Source organism: Danio rerio, chromosome 9 (genome assembly GCF_052040795.2).
Source record: "Danio rerio strain M-AB ecotype USA chromosome 9, GRCz13ab, whole genome shotgun sequence".
NCBI classification, from domain to species: Eukaryota; Metazoa; Chordata; class Actinopteri; order Cypriniformes; family Danionidae; genus Danio; species Danio rerio.
Window position 1 is genome coordinate 32,938,780 of NC_141029.1, and position 20,600 is coordinate 32,959,379.

The following is a 20,600-nucleotide window of genomic DNA, read 5'->3' on the forward strand; positions in this document are numbered from 1 at the left end:
AGTACTGTCTACGGATAATAAACTGTGGGCTTTATTTTAATGGTTATGAATTTGCACTTCTTTTTTATGTAACTTCCAATTGACTCTTTTAAGCTCCGCCCTTTTGGTTACTTTTGCGAGTTTTACTGAACACTTTTCACAATACAGTGGTGTAGGAATGATGTCAGATGGCTTGTGTGAATAATTCAATTTTATAAAAGGGGATTTTTGAAATAAAGTCTGTGCTAAGCAAATTATACTACATGAGCAGCACAAAATCACACCCCAAATGTTATTATAATTTGTAAGAAATGTAAGAAGGGTTTCTGTCGTTCTGTATTTTTAGTCGCTAGTTGATGGGTCCATGAGACTAATGCAAGCATTCACAGACATAGAACATTGGAACAAACTTCTTTTACTCTGACTCAGAATTGCGCATGTACATCCCATGCATTTCATTTCTCTCCATCTTTACGCTCTTGCGTCAGTTAAAGCAAATAATACCATAATATTTACATAAATAAATGTACGGAAAGACAACTAACATATTTTAAAATACACACAAAAGCTTCAGAATTCACATTTGTAAAATAATTTACATTATAGAACAAAATGCTAAAGTATTGTCAAGTTATGTTTACCACATTGTATATTTTAAACCCTAGGGAAAATGTCACGTAAAAAAAAAAAAAAATGATGAATTATTCTTCCAGGTTCTGACATAATTTCTGCACCATGATAGAGATAATGGAATCAAACTTTTTGCATTCCCATATCTCTTATTGCCAACTACTAAAAAAAAATGTTCAGACTAGACTGCCTAATTATAAAAAAATGGCTAAATTGTAGAGATCATGCTGTATACTGATAGAACTTGTGATATAATGTTCCATGTGACTGGTGAACCACCTGTTGCCATATTATTAACACACATTTACAAGAGCAAGGATGTGAACAGCTCTTTAAATAACATCTTGTGTTGTCATTTCCATAAAAGTGACATGGCCCAAATGCAGTTTACTATGCTTCCTAAATTACAAGTATGAAACATTCCATTACAATAAAAGCAATGTTTTATTAAAATAATGTAGGGTTAAGCACAATGTAAAATATATATTTTGCATGATTTCCATAAAAATTAGGTTAAGAATGATGTGAAAATCTTCTACAGATTGGCTACAAATATAAAAATATAAATTCATTTTTTTATTTTAAAAGATTATAAGACTGTTTAAGGTACTGATCAAAGATAACTTTTTAAAAGACTGTATAGCTATGCCAGACAGTGCCTTTCCGTGGAGAAGCACATTTTCTGATTATGATTAAAGATGACATTGGATTAGGTCTAATTGTACATTTAGCTATAGCGTCAATTTTGATTTGTTGATGATTTTAAGGTTGGCCCACAGTATGGTTTGTCAATAACAACAAAGTTAAAGCAGTTTTGCAAGTGCCAGGTTGAATAAAATATTTATTAAAAGTAACAGAAATGTGTTTATCTGATAATAGCCTACATGCATTAGATTAGCCAATACATTAACAACCAAAGAGCCAATCTCGTTTGTTAATTTAAATCAAGTACATTTCCAATGTTTACATAGGCTATTGGTTTCTGTTTTGCTCTATCGGACTGTCTTTGTATGTTTTTAATGTATTATTGGTTATAAAAAGAGAGTGGTGTTAGGAAAGTGAGAAGACAAATCATACAAAATGAGTATTCAATTAAAATTGACGTACCGTTGACCGTAATGACTTTCGATAGAAGTCACGCTTTTAGCCCCGCCTTTTCCTACGGTATTGAGGCGTGCTGGCTGTTTACACTAACTTACAGTTCCGCCTGTGCGCCAAATTCAAACGAGAAGGAATTCGTTTTTGAGTGTAAACACTTTATATTTGCGTGTTTTATTTTCATCTAAGCCAATCAAAATGTTTTCACAAGACACGGATTAATAGAGGAGTAATATGAACTAGCCTACTTTTATAACACGTTTAAGGGCTGTTTGGAGTTTGAGAGCTAGAGTACAGCACAGTCGCCATTTTTTACAGATGAATCGTCAACACAAGCTTGGATCGACATTAAATGTGAGTACATTTTAGCAGTTTTATTTTATCTTGACCATATCAAATATATTGCTTCAGCAAAGCAATATCTTATTAGGTTTTATGTGTTTTAAAGTTGAAAATGTAACTAACAGAGCCTCCTTTCAGGAAAACGTTGTTTTATCCACATCGTTTCACACCTTAACTTGTCATGTAACTGTTAAATTGTAGGCTTGTGTTTTTGGAATTATTAATCAATTTATAAATTTAAGTAAATGTAAATTTTAACCTTTTAAAGATAAAGATAAGAGGTGAAGGGAGCACAAAAGTTATGCTGCGGTGAGTTGAGAAAATTGGCAAACAATTATAAATGCCATTGGAGAACCTTTATCGAGATGCATTACTAGACAAGATTAGATAACAAATGCCATGTTATTAATGTTAAAAGGGTTTTAAGAAGCATGCTTAATATTTTGATCTACTGGACGAGAATTAAAATTTAGTTTGAATGATATTTGCACATTGATGCTCTTGAACAGAGCCTACAGTATATTGACGATGGCAAAGTCACCACTAAGTGTCTTGATCCATGGATGTTTCTTCATTTTGTCCATTTGTCACAAGGCAGGCTTGCATGCATAAGGACAATGCACAAACCATCCTAACATGCAGTCACAGAAACACATACAGAAGCTATTAACCCTCCTCCAGCTCATCAACTTTGCTTTGCAATCTTCCCTCAGAACCATTAGAATACCCTGAAGAAATGACTTTCCAATTAAAGGGGATCTAGGAGAAGACAGCCTTTTTATCTCTGACTCCAGGAGTTCTTTATTCCAATCATTTAAATTGGAATTGATTTTTCAATTTAGCCACTGACTGCTCTGGACATGCAGCAGAGGGGGCCAAATAGAGCTGCGTTCTGAAATATTTGTCCCTCATAAAGTCACGGTGGCCTCGAACGCATTAATGTGTTTTGCACGCCACTGCCGCAGACAACAGATTTTAAGCTCAGCATGCTGATGGAGAGAAAGCCCATCAAGAGTGGCCACCTCCCTCACGCTGCAGAGCACAGAGCGCTGGACTGACGCATGTGTGTGTGTCTGTGTTTTTTTCCTCCTTGCAGAGTGTGATTGGGTTTATTTTTCTTGTAAAGCAAAGGCAGCTGTAATGTGCATCTAAGTAGTCAGACTCATTTGATCAGAAGTGATACATTTATCAGAAATATAATGTGTAGATTAAGAGTGTTAAAACCTTGAGGGTTTGAAGTTGGTGTAGGGGGCTAACAAGTCCACCACATTGTGTGTGTGTGTGTGTGTGTGTGTGTGTGTGTGTGTGTGTGTGTGTGCGTGCGTGCGTGTGTGTGTTTGTGTGTGTGTGTGTGTTACCTCATTAAAGAAACATTTCTGGCTTTAATTTTTTTCAGGTTTTAGAAAAGCAACATTTTTTATGTTCATGCCAGTTCAGTTCAAGTCCACCAATTTGTATAGCTTCGTTTTGAAGTGCCAGCAACTTTAAGGGTTTACCCTAAAATTAAAATTCTGTTGTCAATGATGTTTAATCCAAATCTTCTAAATAAAGTAGTCTTATATGATGAAGAGATTTATGTAGGCTTTTATTCACGTATATACACTAATCAACAAGCATTCAATCAACAAAATCTCAACTACAGTCAACTCTCACTAAAGCTCAAACATGCTGCTTGACATGCACAAACCAATAACGTTGATGTCAAGCATGCATGCTTGAGCTACAACAAGAACCTCGTGTTTGCAGATTTTTTATGGTATATGAATAAAACCTAATTTATCTTATCACATTAAACCAGGAGTCTTAAAAATAAAAACTAGAATTATAATTATTAACAATTTTAAGCACTAGAGAATAAAAAAAAATATTTTATGCCAAAAATAAGAAATTTTGGGGAGAACTGACCTTATTAAAAAGATTAATTTCAACTACACCTGCTTTTTTAACCAAACCTTTAAAACTACAATGTAAATCTCTGATGACGTGCTTTACAGAGTTGATCTCTTCATTTACAGCAAAAAGTAAATATAGAATTGTTATAATATGCTATAAAGCAGGGGTGTCCAAACACAACAGTCCCGGAGGACAGGTGCCCTGCTGAGTTTAGCTTCAACTTGCTTTAACAAACTGCTGGGATAATTTACAGTTTGAATTTAAAGAATGATCAGTCTGTCAGATGAAGAAGAGCCGGAGTCAGAGATTTAAATATTTAAAGTTTACTGAAGATGGTTGGCAGTTTCCACTACGTCAGACATCCACAAACTGTTTGGAGTTAACATTTAGAGTTACGAAGAGACAGGTTAATGCAACATTCTTATATTAAGCAATGTGTGAACATTATTCATTAGTCAAAATAGTTTCAAGATTAAATACTGATTCAAATAATCATATTAATAAAGTAATGAGAAAAAGGATAAACGTTGGTCCATGCTGGGACGGATTGGAAGGTAGAAATCCGATTCCATCAACACACCTGCCAGGAAGTTTCTAGTATATCTAGTAAGAGCTTGATTAGCTGGTTGAGGTGTATTTGATTAGGGTTTTTTTTTTCTCGAGACTTGCGGTCTTATTCACTTACATTAATTTTTAGATGTTATAAAATGGCTTGTTCTGCTGCTTGATGTTAAAGAAAGATGTTTTCTTTTTATATTTTTCTGCTTTGTCTGTAGTCATGCAAACACTTATTTGTAGAGCAAGTACTTTGACTGTTTTCTGCGGTTTATTATTCCTAGTCGATTTCTTCCATAGGCAACTGAATCGAAAGTTCTAAAACAATCGCAAAACCTAGCGCATTTCCGCATTGAAGAATAAGGTTAAGAAAGGTTTTAGTTTTAATCATATTTTAATGAATAATTACAGGCTTGATCATTGGCTTTACTGTATGAATAAGAGAAAGAGAAACCAAATTGTAACTTTTTAAATATATAAGACGATACAGACAATACCAACTCCTGAATTGTCTCATTCATTCATTTCCTGGCACATTCTTTTAGATAAGATCATCTATGAAAGAGAATTTATTGCACCAAACCATTTGTATTTGTACTTGAAATCTCCTGGCAGTAAAAAGGAATCAATCTGAACTTAATGGTGCAGTTAAAAAAAAAGAAAAGGCATTGAATCACTCTGGCCAAACTTGTGTGTTTAACAGGCCTCAGCTACTGTGTAGTCCAGCCTCTAACAAGCCCTGCCATCAGCACTGTAAATTTCCCCAGCTTCAGCCCGGGCGGAAACAGTTGTCTTCTTCAATTACAATTGGAATCAGATGTGCTTGTGTTTTCCAGCCAGGCCTGTGAAGTCTTCAACAGCACTGGCAGCTGCCTTTTAATGAGCATTTATTGTTTCGCCGGCCATGGATACCACTTTTATAGGGTCAGGTTCAAGGCAGAATGATTTTCTTCGCACTGTTTTACAGAAGCGTTTAGAGAGGTTTTTGTGGACTGATGGTTCACTCTCGGCTTCCTGACAGCTGCGTTGGCTTGTTTGGCTCTCTCCCCCATTTCTATTTCTTTTTCTCTTTCCTGAGTTGTTTAATATAGTTGTGTCACAAGAATACGAAGGAGAAGATTAATGGACGCAAAGGATCGGTGGCAGTTGTTGGGAGATGCAGGACAGAGCAGGCCAGCAGCCATCTGTTCTCGCTACCTTTATGGCTCTCTTAATGGAGGACAGGAGACAAAAGCATCTCCGCCACCAGGCAGGCGGTGAGCATTTCTGTAGCGCCACTGTAAACTAATTGTCAGTTCTTTTGACGACGCACAAGCCAGCCGCAGACACGTACGCACCCAAACACAAAGTTTCTCCCAAAAGTCTTTTTACCTCTCAATCAAGCGTGGTTGGGAAGCGTCCAAGACAGTTGCGGCACGTTTAGAGAAAAAACACTATGAGAGGAAAGTGATTAAAAGATCCTCTTGAGGCAAAACAGATCATTCACAGAGACAGGATGGCGCGTAATCAAATTAAGATGAAAATATAGAGATGGCCCTTTGGTCTTTTGAAAAGAAACAGAGATGTTCTCAGAACTTCATCAAGTGTTGGCCCATACTCAAATGCAAATGCAGTCTGGCACTGCTTTCTTCTGAACATCATAATCAGCGCGAGACTTCAGTAGACCTTATGTGGCCTTCAAGTAGAGTAAAAATATTGTAATTATGAGCCGCATGCAGATAAACAAACAAGTGATGTCGTATTTGTGGTTTTTAATTGTCTGTGATACCCAAGTTGCGGCTTGTTTACATGAAAGATGCTGGAAAACAGTTCTGCAGTAAAAAACAGTGAAAGATTTTGTGAATTTAGTTCTATTTCAGTGTATCCTATAGACTTTATTCCTATTATATTTCTGTTTTATTTAAAGTATAGTTTTTATTTCCTTCCGCAGTTGACATTGAAGCTAAATTATCCCATGTGTGGCTGCTGTCATTTTGCATTTGATGATGATGTTGGGAGCATAATGCCGAGTTTAGACTGTGATTTTAGCACCGATTTTGACTCACCGACAGGTTGTGAGAAATCGCCAACAAATGCCTGAAATCAAATCGCTTCTCGTTCACATGAGTAACAATTACAGTGTGAACTACCAAAGATGCGTTCTGAGAGAATCGCAGATGAGTCGTCCACACCCATGAGATATTTGGCATGCAAGATATCTGGACCTGTCGGCGATTTAAATCATGCCGTGTGAAATGTGTTCAGGTTGAAAATAACATTAACAATCACCTACAGCCAATCAGAGATCAGCATCCACTAGTATTGGTATCTGCAGGCCAACTCATTTTTAGTTTATTTTGCCCCGAGAAATGAAGAAAAAAATAGTGTCAATTTGACAGGAGCACCCGTGTCTGTCTGTCCGAGTTGAAAAAAAAAAATGTTATAGGAGAAATTGCTAATTCTTTTTAAAGCCAGTTGAGCAAAATAAGTACATTCTCTACCTGTTTCCATGTCACTTCTCATGTGTGTTTGGTTGTGAGACGTAGTTTGGACAAAGTTGTCGGTGATTCTTCCTATTGTAAAGTCATGCAGTGTGAAACCCCCTTTCGCCGATCCATCTTGCAGTGTAAACAAGGCAGCGGCGAAACGCCTCCCCGGATAGTCATGCAGTATGAAAATATCTGTGACATGACATCATGCAGCCTGAACTCGGCATAATTCTGTTGTGACTTCAACTTAAACGCCCAAACCCAATCACACCACATAATCATAAGATCACACATTTTTATTAATATCTAAAAGCAAACTTGTTTAAAAAAAAACATTTAAACATACCTCAGCATTATAAGAACTACCTAAAATGATGAAAACAATGTTTGGAATAAATTTATTTAATGTTTAACTTTAACATTCTTATCATATACATGGCCCAGACTTGATTTTTGATATATACTGCAACCAGCCACTTGGGGACGCTATATGTAAAATGTTTTGGCTTGACTTTTTAGGACAAGTGAAAACACCTAACCTCAATGATATAAAAGTTGGATATAACACACATGCAAACTGATGTCTCTTTCCACCAATTTAATTAAATGTTTAGAAAAATATATATACACTTTAAAAAATGCTGGGTTTCACAAAATTCATTCATGTTGTCCAAACATATATTAAGTTAACTTTACACTTTTAACAAATTTATGTGGATTGAACCATAAAAAATGTAGTTGTCTCAGTGAAATCTCAAGAATTGTGTTTCAGCTCATTTCAAATAAGTAGTTTGAACAAGCAAAAAAAAAAGTGTATATTATTTGTAACACCAAAATCTGCAACATATTTTTAGGTCAAAGGTGCAATCAAAATAAAAAATAAAGAAATTCCCTACAAATTCAAGATAACATTCAAGACAACTAATCTAAGTGATTGAAGCTGTTACTATTGAAGTCAATTTTGAAAAATGAAGAGACAATATTTAGTTAGACTATTTAAAAAAATTAACTTTTGAATTCTGTATACATTTCACTGTATTTTCACAATTTATCTTACATAGAGTAACTTACTTTAAGTTATATACACAAGATCTTTAAATTAGTTTGTTCCATTCCATTCTATAGACCATTTCAATGTGGTCATGTCATACTGTAGGCCCATGAAAATTTCCTGGTTGCTTTTAAACTACTTCATTACTGAAACAAGAGGGAATTCAATAATAACTTTATGTTAAAACACGTGCCAAAGGATCATTTACAAATATGTGGACGTTTTTGGATTCTCGGAAGCTATGGACATTAAAAATGTAAAACAGAAAATAGTTAGGACCTTTTTCATTGTTTACATCCCTCAAAATGTTGCATCATTTAATTCAGATAACACTGAGCCCAAATACTACAGAAAAACCAAACAGGCTATAGTTGGTTACTTTCAGTGTCAGTCAGACTTTCTCTCCTCAAGGTGCAGTGAAGTCTAGACTTTATTATTAGTCGAAAGTAAGGCTTTGTGAAATGAAATAGACCTAAAGAAACGTAACTCTGATATTAGAGGCAAATAAAAGGCCTTTTAGTTTCACATGAGCTTATTCTCATTGCACAAACCCGTCTTATGTTAAACAACAGCCTCGCTTTTCTCTGGCGGTGCCGACATCTGTAAAGCAAAATGAAGTTTCCTCTCTGAGTATCAATCTTGTAATTGAGCTCTCGGAGGCCGATACGTGACGCGCACACACAAGAACCCTCCCCGCTGTCAGATCCCTACACACGGCTGCCCCGCGCTGTCACACTGAAGTGGTCTCCTTTTCTCTCCTCTCTCTCTCTCTCTCTCTCTCTCTCTTTCACAATCATTCTTCTGTCTGCGGCTCCCTGGGCCCTGCAGTGGGAGTCCGCCCGCGCACTTAACGCGTCAGGTTTCAATTATTTTGAATACCAAAAACCTTCCCATAATGAGGCATGACACAGACATGTAGTCGAATTTTAAATTGGATTTAATTGTTTTCTCAGTTGCAACTTCAGTGGGACGGGGGATGGATTGAGAGAGGAAGAAAGAGGGAACGGAGAGCGAAAAGTGGGTGGGAGAAAGACAAATTCAGCGAGCGAAGGAAACTGACGAAAAAAGACAGGGCAAAGTCTCTGATCTGTTTCTTAACACAAATCTCTCTTTGTAAGCTCTAGCAAGGGCCATGTTTGGAATTACAACTTTCATGTCTTTTATCCCTGTTGTAATTCCGCCTCGCGTGTTCTGCTGGTGTGATACGATGGATCATGGGGAAGTTTAAGTGAGACTGAATTAAATATTTAACCGATCCGACACAAGGCCTGTCTGCTCCACAGTGCCGCTACAATTAAACCAGGGTGCCGTGCTTTCACGTGCAACACTCGATCCCTGCTGAACGCTGTCAGGAACATGCTACTTTACAGACTTAAAATAAATCTTGTCCTAATCTATTGAAAAACCTGACAAGTGGAGCCCAAGGTTTCAAGGCACTTAGCTGAGTAGTGTAGAAAAAGGACTGTACATTATTTATGCCCTCTAATGGTGCTGCTATTCTCTGCGTGTGAATCAGCATCAGGCTTGTCCGCTAAAATAGCCGCCGCTGTAATCAAAGCCATATGTTTTCCTCACCTTTCCTCTACTAACTGACGGGTCAATGGGACTTGTCTTTTGCATTGAACGCATTTTCTCTGGGAGATCACAGCTTATGATATGGATTAAAGAGCGCAAGGTCTTTCTCCCCACTTCTGACCAGACAAGATCTTAATGCAAAAGCCAGTAAGGGTAAATACAAGCACCGCAGGGAACCGCATGAGGCGTTTTCTGAGATTTCTGTGGCTGTAGAGATAATGAAGGGCACCATCCAATCGCTGTCAAACACCATTATGCACCTCAATTCATTAGGCCAATATGCCACTTTTGGCATGGTTTTTGGATAAGATATGGGTTTTTTTTTCTCTCTGCTTGGGGATGTCTGGGAATTCCAGACCAGATTCTTTAAAAGCTTGACCACATGGTGCAAAATGCCCCTGCATAAGTATGATAAAACTCTGCATAAAAATTTGTTGGTTTAGAGGTTGATATGTTGGCTCAGTGGTTAGCCCTGTCACCTCACAGCAAAAAAAATCACTGATTCGAGCCCCAGCTGGGCCAGTTGGTGTTTCTGTGTGGAGTTTGCATGTTCTCCCAGGTGCTCCGGTTTGCCCCAGAGTCTAAAGATGCGCTAAAGGTGAATTGGCTAAGCCAAATTGTTCTTAGTGTATGTGTGTGAATGTGAGAGTGTGTGGGTGTATCCCAGTGCTGGGTTGCAACTTAAAAAGCATCCGCTGTGTAAAACATATGTTGGATAAGTTGGCGGTTCATTCAGCTGTGGTGATCCCTGATGAATAAAGGAACTAAGTCGAAGAAAAATGAATTAATTTGGTAGTTGTAATACAAATTTGAGGTAATATGATGAAAGACCTCTGTAGGGATATTTTGTAAAAATACCTAATAATATTTCAGGACATTTCTTAGCTACTTACTTTAGCTTTAAATTACTATAAATAATAAAATTACTAAACTTTATTTTTTAAATTAAAACATAAGGTTGAAGAAGGTTGCTGGTTCGAGCTTTGGTTGGGTCACTTAACTGTTTCTGTGTGGAGTTTGCATGTTCTCCCCGTGTTCGCGTGGATTTCCCCCGGGTGCTTCGGTTTCTCCCACAGTCCAAAGACATGCGCTATAGGTGAATCGGGTAAGCTAAATTGTCCATAGTGTATGTTTGTGAATGAGTGTGTATGGATGTGTATGGATGGGCACCACTGCGGAAAGCATATGCTGGATAAGTTGGCGGTTCATTCCGCTGTGGCGGCCCCTGATTAATAAAGGGGCTAAGCTGAAAAGAAAATGAATGAATGACTGAGCAATCTTTTTAAAAACCATTAGGCTGTGTAGTGAGTGATTGAGTGATTAAATATAAATCTGTTATTTGAATATACACCCCAAATAGGTAGAAAAGATCTGTTGCAACCTTCATCATATTACTTATTACAACCGTTTTTTCACATTAATTGTACTTCAGTCTTTAGAACAACACAATAGTACTTGTCATTATGAACAATTGTGAATCATGTCTGATGAAACTGCCTATTTTTTATTGGTTATGCCAATATTTTCGATAAGGATGCTGAGTCATAATCACACAAGTCTGGAGTTCAAACATGTTCACTGTTAAGCCATTAACATGAATCACATTCCTCTTGAGTAGTCAGAGGAAGCTAGTCAGACACTACCAGTTCCAGTCATGTTTTTTATATGATTTGTGAATTTGGCTCTAGTATAAGTGCTCACGAACAGTAGAATCCCATTATAATTCCCATATCACAATATAAAACTGCAACAGCTGAGGCATAAAAACAACACCGTACGAACTTCATTGAAGTCACTAGAGACGCGGTGGAGCAATATCCCACCAAACACACACCGCGGGCCCACTCTGATCATCACTTGATAGTGTGCTGACAAGCAAACTCTATTAAGCTGTCTTCAAATATGCAAAATGATATGATTTTACAATGATTACATATTCACTTCCCAGCTGGCTGGCTCCGTGCAACTCCATTTGTCATTGACTATTGTGTCCAATTATATGATTAGCTCCAAACACTCCGCCACTTGGAGAGCTCTCGTGTGTTCCAGTGCACTGACTGATTCACAAACAAAGTCATTACAACATGTATTCACACATATCAAATAACAAACAGATGGCCATTGTGCGCCGGCTGATTTGTTTGTAACACGAGCAGCAAAAAAAAGGTATTTTTTTGCTGGGCTTTGTTTAAGCACCGACTGTTTTATTCCCAGAGAGAGACATCTGGCTGCCGAGGCGGCTAAATCAACTCAAATGAAAGACAATCTTGTTTCCATTAATTTTTCCTAAGGCAAAAGCACTTGTTATGAAGATTTGAAATTACTGAGAAAGCTTCCAGATAATTCATCATATGGGCCGGTCAGAAGACTGCAGTTGCTCAGAGAGTGTCTGTCTCCATTAACTTGCTGTGATGTGTATCAGGTGGGGTTGCTGAAGTGTGTGTGTTGCGTTTTTGCCATGCACAACTTGCAGTAGTATTAATACTGTAGATCTGAGGAGTCTAACATACAGTCATGTTGCTTGTTTTTTGCTGGTACCTTAACTGGTTAGGCCTACCATGGATGGATAAATATGGTAACATATGACACTAAAACCACATGTAGGTGGCGGCAAGTCCCTGATTTGTTGAATCGTTAATTCAAATGGTTTGTTTCAAATGGATCATTCATTTAGAAATAAATTAAGTGACTTTTTTGTCCAAACATACCCATTACCTACATAGTAGTTGAAAAACGGTATGCAAGACAAGACTACTGTAAAAAAAAAAAAAAAATCTTGATGACCTAAAGTTGAATCAGATTAAGTTGTCTAATACGGCTGTGCAATTAATCGAAATCAAATACCAGTCACGATTTGAAACATTGCAATTAGCTAAGGGTATGCGATATGAAATATATTTGTATTATTTAATTTCCCCTGCCCACAGCAAATGCATGACTGCCGTCTGTGTGTGATTGCCTTTGAATGAACACAATGTAGTGATGAGTGTCTTGCTAAAAAGTCAGCTGAAAGTATTGCAAGTGACACTCAGTCTAGTAGCAAGCAACAGCAAATTACAATTTCAGGCTTGTTTCAGCCAAGTTAGTTTGCTGAGTGTTCTGTATTTTTATAATTATCTTTTTTTTTGCTCTCATAATAAGCTACACTATCTCCCTAATTTGAGTTCAACTTGTTTAAAGAAAGGTAAGATCATTTTATTTGTATCTACTGTGGGTATTTCATTCATGAATATTTAAAATAAGTAGCTTAATATTTTTAGCCCCTTTTTTAACTAACACACTGCATTTTTGCAGTAAGAAGCTACGATACAGATTATTGAGCTGAAGCTTGACTACAAAATTAAATCGCAAATCAAATTAAAATTGCAATATCTGTCACAAAAAAATTGCAATTAGATATTTTCCCCAAATCGCACAGCACTAGTGTCTAGTGATCTAGTGATCTTGCTTCAATCAAACTGACAAAACATATCAATCTTTGTAAAGCTGGATCTTTAGTAATTTAGTTGAAAACTGACTTAACTTAGAACATCAAAATATTTGTTGTCTTTGTCAATAAATGTTTAAAGTGTATATCTTTTCTGAATTCTTAGTTTTTATGAACAACAATTGGCAAGAAGTGTTTGGATTTTGAGATGTTATAAGTCACTTTTTTTTTATTTTTCCAATAACAATTTTGATACCTGGGTATACTGAGTACTTATCCAATTCCTTATATATACAGCTACTAGCAATTTATTAATTTGTTACATTATTTTATGATGTGCTTCAGACTTATTCATGACTGAAACGTAAACAATTTTATTCAGTGAACCAAAAATGTATTATCAGACATTTAACTGATATTTATTTTTCTAAACTGAAAAAGAACTTAAGAATAACATCAACCAAAAATAATTTGTTACAGTAGTTTTACATTTTACAACTGGAATAAAATAAAACAGTCTCTCATTTAAAAATTGCCTTAAAATCCATAAATTATATATAATTGTGTCCAGTTAAACTACTCCCATACCTGATAGTTTATCACATACACAAACTATACCAGGGCTCCAAGTTTTCAGTAAAGCAGTGAAACTCACATTTTCGAAGACTGACAGCTGATGGTTATTATTTAACTCGAGAATTTTTGGTTTTTATCACTTATTTGCTGTCATTTGGAGTTTCAAATTTCATAGGAAATCTGTATCAAAGGGCGGTTTATTGTGGCAACCTCTGATAAATAAGGAACTGAGTCAAAGGAAAGTGATTAAATAAATGAATCTGCTTTAAAAGTGTTAAAAAAAAAATTTGACCAGACAAGATGGTCCTATTGAAGATAGTATTTAAAAAATACAAAGTACATCCATGTTAAGAATTGTTTAATCAAGTAAAGTGCATAGTATTGTTAAGTATATTGGTTTTTAATGTACAACACAGAGTTTAGTTTAAAATTAATATGAATGCTAAGATTTTATAGTTACCTCAAGTCTTAAAAAAACAATTCATTAAAAATGGTTTTGCAGTGCAACATTTAAAACCCAAAATACTCCATAAAATCTCTCAATTAACATGAAGTAAAAAAAAAATCTGCATAATAATTATAACAGAATGAGAAAGATAAAAAAAGCATGTCACCACAATGTCAGTTACACAAAGAAGAAATTTGACTATTAGTAGTCATATTTTATATTAAAAAAAACAAAAAAAAAGGACAAAATAGTAGAATCCAAAATTTTGAGCACCTATAATGCCACTATCAAGTAATTTGTTTACATGATATGACACCACCTTATGGTGATCTTGGGACAAATAGCTGTAATTGTGCCCTGGTAAGTAGCGCCACCCACTGGTGTCCTGTATACTACAGTTTAGGTTTGCTGTCATGTGAAGTATAGAAACTGCCTACTCCAGGTTAATTTCACTGATCAGATTTTATTAAAGAAATTTGGTGCATTTTTAAGATAATTTTTTAAACATATTTTTTTATTAATATATTTTATTTACTTTGATAATAGGGGCATTTAAACATAATATAATATAAAATATAAAAATAAAGTGCTCTTACAATAGGCTATGTAATTTAAATACTTATTTTTCCCTTTTTTGGGAAATGTAATGTGTATTGCAATCCAGATTGAATGGCAATGTTTTACACTTCTAGAAAGACAACATACAGTATGGTACACGTCTTTTGAACTAACCCCATCAAAGACATTGACTCTTTCTGAAGATCATACTTGCTGTGATAAAAAGCATGCTCAGAAAAAGAATAACTGGTTTTGCACAGATTGTGCAAGAACTGCAAAGATTTTGCAAAGGAAATCATTTCAAACTTCCTGCTGTAATGTGCAAGCACATTCCCTAATTTCATATACTGTACATATTTTTGATTGAATTATAATGTAATGGAAAGTTTGACACGATATGGCCCTGATTGTATCATCCAAATTTAAACCTTTTAAAAACTTTTACTCACTTTTAAAAGCTCAAAACAACAAATCAAAACAAACAGTTTGAAAGGGTGTGTCCACATTTTGTGACTTCCAGCACAGTTTACTTGGTTGGTGTTGTATATCCGGCAGCAAAACTGATTTTATGCGAATGATCAGCGATTCAGTCCAGCAACTTGCAATGAATCTATACCATGTGATTTGTCTCCTTGCTCACATGATATTTGAAAAGAAAGAGTTCAATTCATGGATTGACCAACATTCATCTCGTTTTGCTATTTAAATCTTGGTCTGCTATTTATTTCCAAACACCAGCTTGTTTACATTGTCATTGCCAGCTGCATTTTTCCTCAGATCATGGCACTGGTCAGATTACTGAGCGAGCGAACGCTGTTGGTGTGACGGCTCTTCCTGCGAACGCTCCTTAAATAGTTCCTGTACAGGATCACACTGATCACACGATCCTGAAACTGCTTTGACACGATGTAGAAGAGTATGATGTCCAGCACAGTGCTGGAGTTCATCAGGAAGGTGGTGAAGGCACCCCAGGTGTTGTAACCTTTCCCATTGGTGTCCAGCAGCATGGAAACAAAACAGATGTGGAAAGGCACAAAACACACAAGCACCTGAATGATCAGTGTGATGATGATCCTGATGGACTTCTGCTTTACTTTGGGCTTCAGTTTGGATGTGCGGCCATGAATGAGGTTATCCACGATGGTAATGTAACAGCCCACCATTATGCACACCGGCACTAGAAAGAAGAAGACGATTCGTGCAAAGTGGACAGGGTTGTCACGGCGCAGGTAGATGATGTCGTGCATCTTGATGCAAGTTGTGAAGTTTGATCCACGATCTGGATCTTCTTCGAGAAAGACGAGTGGAGCCGTGCTGCCCAGGGTCATGATCCAGACTCCTGCACAGGACAGCAAGGCTTTACGGATGCTTTTTAGTTCTCGTGTGTGCCGCGGCTGCACTATGGCCACGTAGCGATCTGTGCTAATGAGGGCAAAGAGCCACAAAGCCAGGCAGGGATAGAGTACAGTCAGTGCTGCGTTAATCCTGCAGAAGATGTCCCCGAAGGGCCAATAGTTTTGACTGTAGTAGACCATTCGAAAGGGCAGCTGTAAGATAAATAACAGGTCCACCAAAGCGACATTGATCATGTAAACAGTGATGGAGTTTCGTCTTTTAGTGGTCAAGGCAAAGACCCAGAGGGCTGTCAGGTTGACCACTGTGCCTATGATGAAGATAATGCCGTAAAACACTAGGCTGGCAATCCGATACACTTGAGGAACTTCAGTCTCCATGTTGACAGGCAAAGTTGTGCTATGGTCCATGAAGGTATTCCTGATTTGATCATAAAATGGACAATAATGTAAAAACAATATGACCGTAAATGCCTGATTCATAGTAAAAAAAAAAAAGAAAAGTAAATTTAACACCCACTCTTGGGGAAAATCATAAAACATGTCAAAGTCAAAACATGCTTTTACTCTAAATCTATAATAATAAGTCGTATAAAAAAATACAAATTATATTTAAAAAAATGAGAAAAAGAAGTCATGTTACCAATTTGAGGTTTGATATCTTAATAAATACAAAAACAAAACAAACATGCACCTTGTATATGATTTCATTTGGTGCACAAAACAAGCATTTTTGTTGGACTCATCATCTCATCTGTTTCTAGTCCAGCCATTTTTTTTGACCACATCCATTAAACCTTTTTGTATCATGTCCAATTTCTGTGTTTTTATTTACTTATGTGTGGCAAAATACTGTAAGTGGCCAAACTTCAGACTATTCAAAAATAATAACAAATCTAAAATCAAAACATACATTTTTCTTTCTGAAATAACTGGATTTACCAAAGAACATTTTTTTTGTAGGGATGAAAAAAAGGGTGTAAGGGCTACAGTGATTTTAGTGATTGTACTTCCAAATATAGATTTTTCATTTGAGGCATCTATCCAAAAGACTCTTAATAAACAAACATTTTTTTTGAAAGTTTTAAAATTTACTTGTGATCTAAACTCTAACCTGAACCCTGGACCACAATCCCAGTCTTATGTTGCATGGGTATATTTTGGGCAATATATAAAAAAGCTCTGTATGGGTCAAGATAATAGATTTTTTAAATGCCAAAAATCAATAGAATACTAAATAAAGATTTTGTTCCATGAAGATGTCTTGTAAATTTAATACAGTAAATATATCAAAACAAAATTTATGATTAGTAATATGATTAAAAACTTAATTTGGACACATTTGTGGGTGATTTCTCAATATTTCAAAAAAAAAAAAAAATTCAAATTATTTTTTCAATTTGATTTTCAAATTGTTTTTTTTTTTTCAGCCAAATTTTGGAATCTGCCAGTTTGGAAGCTTGCCTTAGAGCACAAGGATACCTGAATTATCTGCACTGACAATGAAGGGTCCTTGGTTTGAAATGTATTTGTGTGTCAGCAGTGTGCCAATTATCTCAGTGTATATTTATAACCGACTTTAACAGTAGTTTTCTTTTTTTTTCAGAATAACTAGAATAGTAACATAGAAACTATTTTAAATTTCACTTAAATAGAAACAAACCTTCTAAATAAATATATATTTCTTTCCTATGTAAAAAATAAAAAATACATTGAAACAGCATGAGGATAAATAGATCTGAGATAGGTTGGGTATCCAAAATCTATGCTCAAGTAAAAGTACAAGTACTTAAAGTAACAATCTTAAAAGTTACTCAATAAGAGTAAAAAAGTATCTGATGACAAAATTACTCAAGTAAATAGTAAATAGTTACTAGTTTATATATATATATATATATATATATATATATATATATATATATATATATATATATATATATATATATAATGTATATTTATGTGGCTAAAATAAAAGCAGTTTTTAATGTTTTTAAAGCCATTTTAAGGTCAATATTTTTAACCTGCTTAAGCAATTTTTGTATTGTCTACAGAACAAACCATCATTAATGATTTGCCTAATTACGCTAACTTGTCAAATTAACCTAGTTAAGCCTTTAAATGTTACTTTAAGCTGAATACTATATCTTGAAAAATATCTAGTAAAATGTTATTTACTGTCATTATAGCAAAGATGTGTTGTGTTGATAATTTTCTTTCTGTTAAACAGAAATTGAGGTAAAATATAAAGAAGGCTAATATGTTATGTTTATATATTATAATGTTTAAATGTTACATTTGTAATGATTAAGAGTTGGAATGAATTATTTGCAGGGCTAATCAGTTGTTTCATTAAACAGCAGTTTCTTTAGTTACTATTAATAAGGTTCAAGGTGGGAAAATATTGACACCACTACGTGTTTTTCAGGTTGGAGCTGTAATTCATGTATATGTTGGAATGTCTGTTCGATGTACAACATATATCGCATTATCAAACTATTCTTGTTGACATCTTGGAGTGAAAATTTTAACTCCAGTAAATGTAACAAAGTAAATGTAATTTGTTACTACTCGCCTCTGGACAAGATAAATACAGAATTGTCGCTTTTACTTCATTTGACTTTTTAGGGTTAGTGAAATTGGCAAGAAATAAAAAGAAGAGAACTGAATAAGAATAAGAATACAAAAACACAAGTGTGAGTATAGTCAGTAAAAAAGGCAACAAAATGTGAAATATTAATATTAGTCAATTATACCAAAACTTTAACATTTCTAAGTCTCACAAAACTCAGTGCAAAATCATTTTACTTCAACAAATCTAAATCGGTCTACTAACAGTTCAGTTAACTTTATATAGAAACCACATTTGACCAACAATATAATACAGTGCAAACTTCTGAAATGACAGCCGGTTTTGACACCTGCTGTTTTACAGTTATCAAATTTAGTTCTACAAAGCACAACAGTCAAATATACGAACCTCAAAGATCCATCGTGTTGGCATCGTAACTGTTCTGAGGGCTGTATGAGTGACGACTATGTGCCATTGCTGCCGAGCTTCGATCTAACAAAGAGGAAGTTATGAAGCCAATGTCTTTATTTAGATTAGAATTTTTCTTTTGGTTTCTGTGAAGCCCCTTTACTTCCTGTAATGCGTGTACTGGTGGAGAAAATATCTCCGATGCAAACGGTATGTCATATGCAGTTTGAGAGCGCTGGAGAAGTATAGATGTGACAGGTTTGGGTGCTGGTTATTGATTGGGAAAATAGGGTTTGTCACACAGCATTAGCTCTCTTGGGAGCAGCACACAGCAGGTGGCAACAGAAGGCATCTGGTGTTGAAGAGTTTTAATTAAACACAGGATGCTGAGGTTGTTGGTGTATAAACAGGAAATGAGATCTTTGTAATGTTGGTTTGAGACGGCAGCTCATCTTACGATCACAAGATGAGCAAGAGAATGGTGTAGACCTGACCAGGCAAAACAATTTATCTTTTCTGATTCAATTACTATGGCCGAGGTCAACCGGCTATCTGAAAGTATTCAGTATGATTGTTGCCTTTGCCACATTTGTTCAGACGTAATTATGATAAAGCTGTTTTGATATTGCATGCGAGAAAAAATAATATTATTATGGCTGCCATTTACTGCATAGTTGCTCCTGAAATAAATCATCTCTTCATTTGCTCACATTCATGTGTATCCATCCATACCTGCATTACTTTCCTTTTTCCAAAGACATATTTACACAGCAAGTAAAGGCTGCTTTGTGAATTTTAAAATTCAGTTTAAAGACACTATGCAATGATGCCTGCTCTGACCCACTTAAGCCAAGTTTTTTGCACCAGCCAGTCAAAACATTTTTGTGGGTAGTTTAGAGGTTTCGTTTCTCTGAAAAGGGACAAAAAATGAACTAGCAGAATATCACAAAGCAAAACAGAAAATGTATAGATGCTGCCTTCGTTTGGACCGCAGAACACAATTGTGCACTCAAAGTTTTTTTCTTGCTTATTAATCTTGATTATTAATCAATTAAGTTAACTTAACAAATTTAAGTGGATTGAGCACATACTAATTTTGCTGTTTTGAACAAATCTTAATAATTGTGTTATTTGAGTTTATTTTTAAGCGAAATTTTACAAATTTCAAGAGGAGCTCAGGATATGATTGATCTGTATTTTTCATCCGTAATCAGTAATAGTCTAATCACATTGATTCAAGTTTACAATAAATAGACAGATTTTGCCCTACTACCTTAATTTTGAAAGAATCCCCCCTTCCAACCCATCTCCTCATTTTCCTCCCTATACCAGGGGGAGCTCTCGAAACCTACCATGATCTCGGACTGCTTTCTATGCTTATTGATAATCTCTGAGCTCTCTCAGCATGCTAAACCTGCTAATAGCATCAACCAATATAAGTGTAAACTCCTAAAATAAGTAGTTTGAAGTGATGTGTGACAGCACAGAATTTTTCACAGTATTTCCTATAATATTGTTTTCTTCTGGGAAACAGTCTTATTTTTGGGGGGCTAAAATAAAAGCAGTTTTGCATTTCTTAAACCATTTTATTGGCAATATTATTACTTTCCTTAAGCAAGTTTTTTTATTGATTTGTCTAACAAACCATCATTATACAATTCATTCATTCAT

General features: G+C 35.5%; 1 protein-coding gene across 1 annotated transcript; it reads right to left on the reverse strand.

Moving 5' to 3' along the window:
* Positions 1–13,410: 13,410 nt before the first annotated feature.
* On the reverse strand, positions 13,411–19,056 carry gpr18 (G protein-coupled receptor 18). The gene is made up of 2 exons (XM_087267996.1): positions 18,930–19,056; positions 13,411–16,373 (listed from the first exon to the last, which is right to left on the reverse strand). Exon 2 carries the CDS (start codon positions 16,361–16,363, stop codon positions 15,374–15,376), a length of 990 nt encoding a protein of 329 aa, XP_087124122.1. The 5' UTR covers positions 16,364–16,373; positions 18,930–19,056; the 3' UTR covers positions 13,411–15,373.
* Positions 19,057–20,600: the final 1,544 nt, after the last annotated feature.

Bases quoted from the DNA above. Each gene is read 5' to 3' on its own strand.
- gpr18 (XM_087267996.1), bottom strand. From the start codon at position 16,363: ATGGACCATAGCACAACTTTGCCTGTCAACATGGAGACTGAAGTTCCT.